General features: G+C 44.5%; 1 protein-coding gene across 7 annotated transcripts in view; it reads left to right on the forward strand.

Moving 5' to 3' along the window:
- The window catches only part of LOC129709854 (transcription elongation factor A protein 3-like), a 33,989-nt gene extending 29,230 nt beyond the window's left edge, over positions 1–4,759 (forward strand). For 6 of the 7 annotated variants that reach the window (XM_055656471.1, XM_055656475.1, XM_055656472.1 and 3 more), the window contains 2 exons: positions 1,623–1,694; positions 2,339–4,759. In XM_055656471.1, coding sequence (XP_055512446.1) covers positions 1,623–1,694; positions 2,339–2,347 — 81 coding nt within the window. In that variant the 3' untranslated portion in view covers positions 2,348–4,759. The remainder of the gene's footprint in view (positions 1–1,622; positions 1,695–2,338) is intronic. The other variant, XR_008725585.1, reaches the window with a different exon arrangement.
- Positions 4,760–10,162: the final 5,403 nt, after the last annotated feature.

Below are 10,162 nucleotides of genomic sequence, written 5' to 3' on the forward strand. Positions count from 1 at the left end.
CATCGTGAACATGTTTCCTGCCTCTAGCGTGTCCAAACCCTTAACAATCTTATATGTTTCACTGAGATCACCTCTCATCCTTCTAAACTCCAGACTTTACAAGCCCAGCCGCTCCATTCTCTCAGCATATGACAGTCCCACCATCCCGGGAATTTACCTTGTAAACCTACGCTGCACTCCCTCAATAGCAAGAATGTCCTTCCTCAAATTAGGGAAATTCCTCAAACCTCCTCCCTATGTCCCCACCATCATAGAAGCTGTTCTTCAGCCATTTTTATTTTGTGCCACATGATAACAAGAAACAGTTGATTGGATGCAGCAAACATAATTGGCCTCAAGAACTTATCAGCGCGAGTGCTAAAGACCTGTGCTTGTCGGCACAAATTGACGATTGAAGGATGCAGCATGGAAACAGGCCCTTCGGCCCACCAAGTCCATGCTGACCATGGATCACCTGTTCACATTAGTTCTATATCCCACTTTTGTACCCATTCCCTACACATTAGGGACAGTTTGCAGAGGCCAATTAACCTACGAACCTGCACATCTCTGGGATAGAGCCATAGGGTGGAAACAGGCCCGTCATCCCAGCTTGCCCACACCAGCCAACATCTCCCAGCTACATTAGTCCCACCTGCAAGCGTTTGGTCCGTATCCCTCCAAACCTGTCCTATCCATGTACCTGTTTAACTGTTTACTAAACGTTGGGATAGTCCCAGCCTCAACTACCTCCTCTGGCAGCTTGTTCCATACTCCCGCCACCCTTTGTGTGAAATAGTTACCCCTCTGATTCCTATTAAATCTTTTCCCCCTTCATCTGACTGGCTCATCTGGTCCTCGATTCACCTACTCTGACCAAGAGACTCTGTGAATCTACCCGATCTATTCCTCTCATGATATTATACACCTCTATAAGATCACCCCTCATCCTCCTTCGTTACTCAATCTCTCCCTATACTGTAGCTCAGACCTTCTAGTCCTGGCAACATCCTCGTAAATCTTCTCTGTACCACTTCCATCTTGACAACGCCTCTCCCATAACATGGTGTCCAGAACTGAACACAATACTCTAAATGTAGTCTCACCAATGTCTTATACAACTGCGACATGAGCTCCCAACCCTTACACTTAATACTCTTGGCTGACGAAGGCCAATGTGGCAAAAGCCTTTTTGACCACCTTATCTACCTGTGACTCCCACGCCTGGGATGTGGGAGGAAACCCACAGGGCGGACATGGAAACTCCACACAGACAGCACCCGAGGTCAGAATCTAACCCAGATCTCTGGTGCAGTGAACAGTACATTCAGCATCATCAATACATAGGGAACTGTTTAGACACATTAAGTCTACCCCAATGACCGCGTGGGTTTTCTCTGGGTGCTCCTCCAGTTCCCCCCCCCCCCCCCCCCCCCCCCCCCCCCCACTCCAAGGATGCACAGGTTTGTGGGTTAATTGGCTTGTAAGTTGTCCCTTGTGTGTGTGTGTGTGTGTAGGATAGAGTTAGTGTGCGGGGATCACTGGTTAGCATGGACACGGCGGGCTGAAGGGCCTGTTTCCACTCTGTATCTCTAAACTAAACTGATTTAATGAAGATGTTCTTCTGTAAATTCTCTGTACAGGTACAAACACGCAGTGCTGATGAACCAATGACGACATTTGTTTTATGCAATGAATGCGGAAACCGCTGGAAGGTTTGTGTTGAGATGATTTCTCTCCATTCGTTTCCCCGTGTTTATTTTATTTGTTTAGTGTTTTCATTTGTGCCTCTATCTTTTCTTGCAGTTCATTTCATTTAGCCCCTCTGTTTCATTCCATACGTTCATAAATGAACTTATGAATGTTGAAAGTATGAGTAACTTATCATGTGAGCAGAATTGGGCCATTCGGCCCATCAAGCCTACACTGCCATTCAATCATGGCTGATCTAGCTCTCCCTCGCAACCCCATTCTCCTGCCTTCGCCCCGTAACCCCCTGACATCCCGTTTTCTGCCTTCTGCCCCGTTCCTCCTCCCTGTTCTCTCCGAGTTGTACTGGCTCATCCTTCATGGATGGGGCACTTTCTTGAGAGTGAGTGTTGATGTGTCCTCCGACCACAAGGATTTTCTATAAGCCCATCCCCTACCCCATCCTCTGTGGATATGCATTTTCCACTGGGATCATGAATTGTGATCATGGTCAGGAATGCCAGACAATAGCAAACTCCTCCTGGAGTCTGGTGAAGATTTCTCCCTCTTCCCACATTCTATATTTTTCGCCTTATCTCTGCGGACCACTGCTTTATTTTCTCGGGGGGGGTTATATGAAACTAAAATATTTCTATATTTTTTATTTCAGTTCTGCTGATTGATAATATTGAAACATTCTTCACTACAATTTAAGCTCGTCTTTTCAGAAGAGGGAAAAATGAATTCTAGCAAAGCCACAGATGTTTATGGTGCTTCTCTCACTTTGCTTTCCACTGATTCAAGAGCAAGTCGGTTCCTAATCAATTCTGCTTTAAGAACTGAGCGCCCTCTGCAGCTTTAGTTGCAGTTGTTTCTTTTGTGTAAGGAGGTGTCGATTTTGGAGATTAAAACAGAAACACTCAGGAGGTCAGGCAGCATCTGTGGAAGGAGAAGCAACTATCTTTTCAGACCTGAATCATTAGATCTTGTGCTTCAGGTCTGAAATATTGACTCAAACGCTACCTGAGCTGTTAAGTGTTTTGAGTATCTTCGACTATGTCACATCTCTAGTGTCTTGTTTGTAGTTTCAATGTAGACTTCACGGACCCATGCTGTGAAATAGAATCAAATCATTTGAAATACTGTACAAAGCCTAATATTGTGGTGTTTTCAACATTAGGAATCATTTTACATTGTTAATTATTTCCAGGCCTTTGCTTAAGCTGGACTTTGAAGATTAATTTTTTTATTTGGAGTAACAAGGAATTTATAATGAGAAGGATATCTCATTCTTAAAAGGCATTTTTTTTTTTTTAAGGTTTGCAGAATTAAAAATACTTCAACTGAAATTGATATGTTTTAAAATTCTGTTTGGATTCAACTCTCTTCATTCATCAATAATAAGAAACTAATCGCATTCTCGCAGGAGAGTACTGCATTAGTTTAAGCCCAAATCATTTATTTTTGTAGATCACTGTTCACTTGTATTTATTTTTAAAGAGGGTGTCCTTGCCTTAAAGAGTCCTTGTCTTCTCCTCCAAATCACCTCCCATTTCAAAAACTTCTCCATCTACATGCTGTAAACCTTTGTTGAGCTGCTGTTTCATGAGCTACAGATATCCTTCATTATCTTGTAGACACAGGCACCTGCAAATGCTGGTTTAACAAAAACACCCCAGGTGCTGGAGGAACTCAGTATTTCTGGAGGAAGTGGATAAGCAACGTTTCAGTCGGGACTCTTCTTCAGACTGAAGAGTCTAAAGACGGGTCCCAACAGGAAACGTTGCCTATCCACGTTCCCCAGAGATGCTGCCTGACCCATTGGGTTACTCCAGCACTTTTTATGTCCTCCATCATCTGGCTGGAGAAACAATTCTTCAGTGATAAGCTCGTGGAAGTCACAAAGGTGTCAGAACTAAATCTAACATATAGGAAGGAACTGCAGATACTGGTTTAAACCAAAAGGCTGGAGTAACTCAGCGGGTCAGATGGTATCTTTGGAGAAAAGGAAAGGGTTGAGACTCATCTTTGGATGGGAACCTTCCCGAAACGTCACCTATTCCTTTTCTCCAGAGACGCTGTCTGACCCGCTGAGTTACGTAAATAAATCTAATTCTTACTTGCATCCAGATAATAAAAGTTGTAAAACAGGGTCACCAATTTACTGTGAATAGAATGGCCAACTCTGGCTAGGTAGATTCCTGTAGGATTTGTTGTATTTCTACCACCTATCTCTCCATCACCACCACTCCACACACGTGGTGCTTTACTTTCCCTCAGCTCATCAGAGAGTGAAGAGTTTTCATTATTTAGTTGAATGCTTTCAATATTTGAATCGCCCCTCTCCTGCAACATTTCTTGTAATTTTATAACTAATAAACAAAGGTATTCATAGAAAATTGCAAACAAACCATCAATTTTGTTGTTTAGTTTAGAGAAACAGCGCGGAAACAGGACCTTCGGCCCACCGTGTCTGCGCTGACCAGCGATCCCCGCACATTAACACTATCCTACACGCATTCGGGACAATTTTACATTTATACCGAGCCAATTGACCTACAAACCTGTACGTCTTTGGAGTGTGGGAGGAAACCGAATATCTTGGAGAAAACCCACGCAAGTCACAGGGAGAACGTACAAACTCCGTACAGACAAGCACCCCCAGTCAGGATCGAACCTGGGTCCCTGGCGCTGTAAGGCAGCAACTCTACCACTACGCCACCTTGCTCTCATTTTTATTTTCACCTAAAATTGTGTAAAGAAACCTCCTTAGATTTGCGTTTGACCCCTGAATAATCCCTGTGTAGACAATTGTCTGCTAAAAACAGCTAACAAGTCCTTCCTGAGGTAATTATTTTCGATGTTTGATATGAAACCTGTGTTTCGTTTCCTGAGAACTGTTCCCCGGTAGTGTTACTGAGTTGGTAAAAAATTGAATCTTTGATTTGTTTTTTAAAATGTAGATTATTTTTCTCCTCTTCAAGCCAGCTTGAAATGTTTGTACTCAGTACCTTAGTGATTTGTACTTGCACTCAGCCTGTTTCAGATATGAGTGTCAACAAATTAAATAAAGCAGCTTATATCTTTTCCATTTTATTTTGAGATAGTATTTTCCTTGTGGACATTTTAACAATCGGTGGAATTAATCGTAGATGGCTAGAGTTACTGCTTCACAGGATCCCAGTTCAACCGTGAACTCGGGTGCAGTCTATGTGGAGTTTGCACATTCTCCAGGACGCTGCAAGGGGTGCCTCTAGCTGCTTTGGTTCCCTCGCTCTTTAACTTTAGAGATACCGAGCGGAAACGGGCCCTTCAGCCCACCGAGTCCGTACCGACCAGTAATCCCCCAAACAGCAGCACTATCCTACACACTAGGGACAATTTAACCTACAAACTTGTACGCCTTTGGAGTGTGGGAGGGAACATAGAAACCCAGAGAAAACCCAGGTGCATGAGAGCGTACCAACTCGGCCATCGACAGCCCCGCACAGTGAACGCCATCTCTGGCGCTGTATGCCCCTGAACAGGAAACTAAACGGAAACACAGACTTTGTGCCCCACCCAAACAGTAGACAGTCACCTGACCACAGAAACCAAGACACTACCTCTCCCCTTTATCCCGCTAGGTTCACCCCTCTCCACCCTATGTGGGACAGGGGCATTAGAACCTCGTGATCTCCTGGGGGAGGCAAATTTAACCTACAAACCTGTACAATGTAAATTGCTTGGTAGATGATAAAATCTGGGAAGATAATGGGATTAGCGCGAGTTTGTATTTGGTGGTTTGTATGGAATTGGTGGGCTGAAGGACCTGTTTCCGTGCTACATAACTGAGAGGTTCTCACCATAGTCAAATATTGCGACATGTTAAAAGACAACCATGTGCCCAAACTGATATCTTCGCACACCTTCGCTCAGTCTGCATGGACCTACCTAATCTCCCAGTCGCCAAGCACCTCAATTCCCCTTCCCATTCCTACACTGATCTTTCTGTCCTAGGCCTCTTCCATTGTCCGAGTGTGGCACAATGCAAATTGGAGGAACAGCACCTCATATTTCACTTGGGGAGCTTACAGCCCAGTGGTATGAATATTGATTTCTCTAACTTCACCTAACCCAAACTCTTTGAATCACTTCCCTCTGGAAGGCCACTCCGGACTGTCAAAGCTGCCACAGCCAGACATAAAAACAGTTTTTTTCCCACGAGTAGTAGCTCCACTCAATAACCAAAAAAACCCGTAGCCTCTTGCTCTGGTATTTTATTTTAATTCACATGTTTAACCAATAATGCTTTATTATTAATGTTTAATGTTTTATGTATCATTCTTAATTGTCCCTATATGTCATGTTGTCACTTGTGGGCGGAGCACCAAGCCAAATTCCTTGTATGAGAATACTTGGCCATTAAACTTATTCATTCATCCCCTCTCTCCATCCCTCCCCTACCCAAGTCTTACCAGGGTCTGAAGAAGGGTTTTGGCCCGAAACGTCGCCTATTTCCTTCTCTCCATAGATGCTGCTGCACCCGCTGAGTTTCTCCAGCAATTTTGTGTACCCAGCATCAAAGTCATCTTGTTGAGTCTCATTGTGACTTGTTTTCACCCAACTCACAGCTAACAATGGCCTGTTTCCTTTATCATCATTACTTTTTTGCATATCTTTCTTTCATCTGTCCCATAACTCTCTACATCACCATCTATATCTCTCATTTCTCTTTCCCTGACTCTCAGTCTGAAGAAGGGTCTCGAGCCGAAATATCATCCATTCCTTTTCTGTCGAGATGCTGCCTGACCTGCTGAGTCTTTCTTTGATATATGTTGTTGTTTATGGTCCATAAGTCTCTTCCCATTCTGCTTCACATTGCCTTTCAGCATAAACGTTTATTCTTTGTTTCCCTTATCTAATTTCCCATTTTAATGCCGTTATACAGCTTGCCAACAGAAATGCGTATTGTCAATAATTCCTCGGGGTAGAGCGTTAAAAATTTAGCAGCCTTTTTCTTAATTCGTTCCTAAATTGTCGGCTGCTCCTTCTGTGTTGACGGTTCCACACTCGAATAAAACATCCTGAGGGTATATACTTCATCAAGCCCGAGAAGAATTCCATGTTGCTTTTTGAATTAAATGGAGCATCTTCTTCACAGCAGAAGTTATGTAACGGCCTCCAGGTGCTGTGGCCAGTTAGGCCTTCCGCATTCAGATGCAGCAGGGTGATGCCATCCGGTTCGACAGCCCGGCCTAAAAAGGGCGCATGCTCCGGGTTGGCGCCAAGCCGCAGTGACTGAGGTTGCATTAGGGCTGCAAGCTGTCTCTGTTTGTTGTCGTTGACCTAACTAAGGTCAGTTGGTAGGGATCACCACAGGAGGTCGACAACATGAGCCATGTTGGAGCATTAATGCTAGCAAGCAGTCGCTATGCAGATAAACTCTTGTACTGCACATTCCATTATATAAATTACCTTTTTTCCCCTCAAACTTAAAAACAACTCGATGGGGCATCATTGGATGACCTTCTTATCACAAAACTTAAATCTGTTCAAAGTTCATTTAAGCCTCTAACAATGCCAAGTGCTTCCTCACTTAATGTGCAGGAAGGAACTGCAGATGCTGGCTCACACTGAAGAAAGTCTCAAAATGCTGGAGTAACTCAGTGGGTCAGGCAGCATCTCTGGAGAAAAGGAATAGGTGACTTCTTCAGACACTGGCTCCCTACTTTAGGCAGATGCCCAAAAGCTTGGTTACATTTTATGTGTTGAGAAGTTTCATAAGGGATGGGATAGATAAAGAATGAATCATTCAGGGAGAGGATTCTATAGCTTGGGGTCCAAGTGGAAGGTAGAAGGCTTTAGCAAACCAGGTGGAGCCATAAAGAATATGCTGGGAAAAGGAAACTGCAGTTTAGTTTAGTTTAGAGATACAGCACAGAAACAGGCCCTCCAGCCCACCGAGTCTGTACTGGCCATCGATCCCCGCATACTCACACTATCGTAGACACACTTGGGAAAATGTACAATTTTACCGAAGCCAATTAGCCTACAAACCTATACGACTTTGGAATGTGGGAGGAAACCGCAGCACCCAGAGAAAACCCACGCAGGTCACGGGGAGAACGTACTAACTCCATGCAGACAAGTGTCCGTAGTCAGGATCGAACCCGGGTCTCTGGCGCTGTAAGGCAGAAACTCCACCGCTGCGCCACCGCACCGCTCTCATAATGCTGGAGACCTGGTAACTACTTGACAACAATGATAATTCTGAAACTAGGGTGTTGGCAAATGGAATAATTCTACTACTTTGACTCGGCCATAACATATATTTAATGCATCTTCTTTGCACATTGATTGAGTGATGGCATGACATTTATCTGTACCAATACACCGAACTCTTCACAACACCATTGTAACCATTAGTCAGCATATCCCTGGAGCATGTGCAACAATTAGACGTGGTAAAACTCACGGTAAACTTTTACATAGAACAGTACAGCACAGAGGGGGAGGTTTACCAGAATACTGCCTGGATTAGAGTGTTTCAGCTACAGGGTGAGGTTGCATAGACTTGGTTCCTTCGGCCCACAATGTTTTACGCCGAACATGACGCAAAGTTAAATTAGTCTCCTCCACCAATACAAGATCCATATCCCTCTATTCCTTGCGTTTCCATGTGCCAATCTAAAAGCCTCTTAAACACCGCTGACATATCTGCCTCCACCACCATCATTTGTGGCAATGCGTTCCAGGCCCCTAAAATAATATAACCTGCTCCACACATTCAATTCAATTCAATTCAATTTTAATGTCATTGCACAGATGCAAGTATGGGTACAACAAAATGCAGTTTAGCGTCAGTCCGTAGTAATAGTGCAATATAGAAATAAAAATACAGAATAAGCAAACAATGTGGACGGAGAGACTGGAGAAATCTATCGGCGGGACTCCGAGTTCAGCAGTGTGATAGTGTTGTTGTAGAAGCTGTTCCTCATCCTACTAGTACGAGACCTGAGGCTCCTGTACCACCTCCCTGATGGGAGGAGGGCAAACAGTCCATGGTTGGGGTGGGAGGGGTCTTTGATGATCTTCCCGGCCCGTCTCAGACACCGTTTTCGGTGGAGGGCATCCATGGCAGGGAGCGGGGCACCGATGATGTACTGAGCGGTTTTCACCACCCATTGTAGTGCCTTCCTGTCCGTTACGGTGTAACTGCTGTACCATACCGTGAAGCAGGTGGTCAGGATGCTTTCGATGGTACAGCGGTAGAAGTTGGTCAGGATCTGGGGGGGGACAGGTGAAACTGTCCGCATTTTTCTTTTTCAGCCCCCCCCCCCCCCCGCAAATTGCACTATGGCTACTGTATACACATATATATATTTACTGTTCCATTATTCTGTGTTCACACTTCTGGGTGAGATACTAACTGCATTTCTTTGTCTCTGTACTTGTACACTGTACAATGACAATAAAGTTTGAATCTAAATCTATGTCCTCTAGTGTTGGACATTTCCACCCTGGGGGAAAAAAAAAGTTTTGATTGTCCTCGTAATTTTATATATATCTATCACATTTCCCCTCTAGAAAATAATCCATGCAACCTCTCCTTGTCGCTGGAAACCCTCTAATCCAGGCGGTATTCTGAGAAACCTCCTCTGCGCCCTCCCCAAAGCCTCCACATCGTGCGTGTAGAGGGGGTGACCAGAACCGCACACAACACCCCAAATGCGGCTTAAAGGGCCTGTCCCACTTGGCGATTTGTTCGGCGCCTGCCGGCATCATTGATGACGAATCAGGTCACCGAAAAATTAGCGCCGTGATGCGGCGGTGACGTGGCGTGATGACGTATGAAGCGCGGTGTTTTTCCAAGTGTCGCAATAGTTTTTTAGTCGCCGCTGGATTTTGAAATGTTCAAAATCTTTTGGCGACACTGATAGGCACCGACGCTGGTGCCTGTTTTCCGGAGCTACCGTGGCGGCAGCTTCGACCACCCCCGGGCCGCGGAGCTTGAACCGCGGGACTGACTTACCATCGCCCGGTGGGGTATCGCCTCAGCGCAGAGGGAGAAGAGGAGGGAAGAGACAGTAACCCTAAGACTTTTGCCTCCATCACAGTGAGGAGGTGCCTGGTGAACTCACTGTGGCGGATGTTAATTTGTGTTTATTGTGTGTTGTTTATTATTACATGTATGGCTGCAGGCAACGACATTTCGTTCAGACCGAAAGGTCTGAATGACAAATAAGGATTCAATTCAATTCAATGCAATATGACGCAGTCGCTGAAAAAATCTCCAAGTGGGACAGGCCCTTAACTAATGCCTATTAGGGCTGCATCAATTGGAGCCTTCTTTTCTTGAACTGAACAATTAAGGTAGAACTGGTTATTTTGAGTCTCTATCAAGACGCTGCACAATCTACATCACCAATGATTAATCTCAATGTTGTTATATTTCTTTTATTATGAAGACATTATTTACAAATATTTTTGTACCATTACACGTACATATTAA

Source organism: Leucoraja erinacea, chromosome 26 (assembly GCF_028641065.1).
Source record: "Leucoraja erinacea ecotype New England chromosome 26, Leri_hhj_1, whole genome shotgun sequence".
NCBI lineage: Eukaryota > Metazoa > Chordata > Chondrichthyes > Rajiformes > Rajidae > Leucoraja > Leucoraja erinaceus.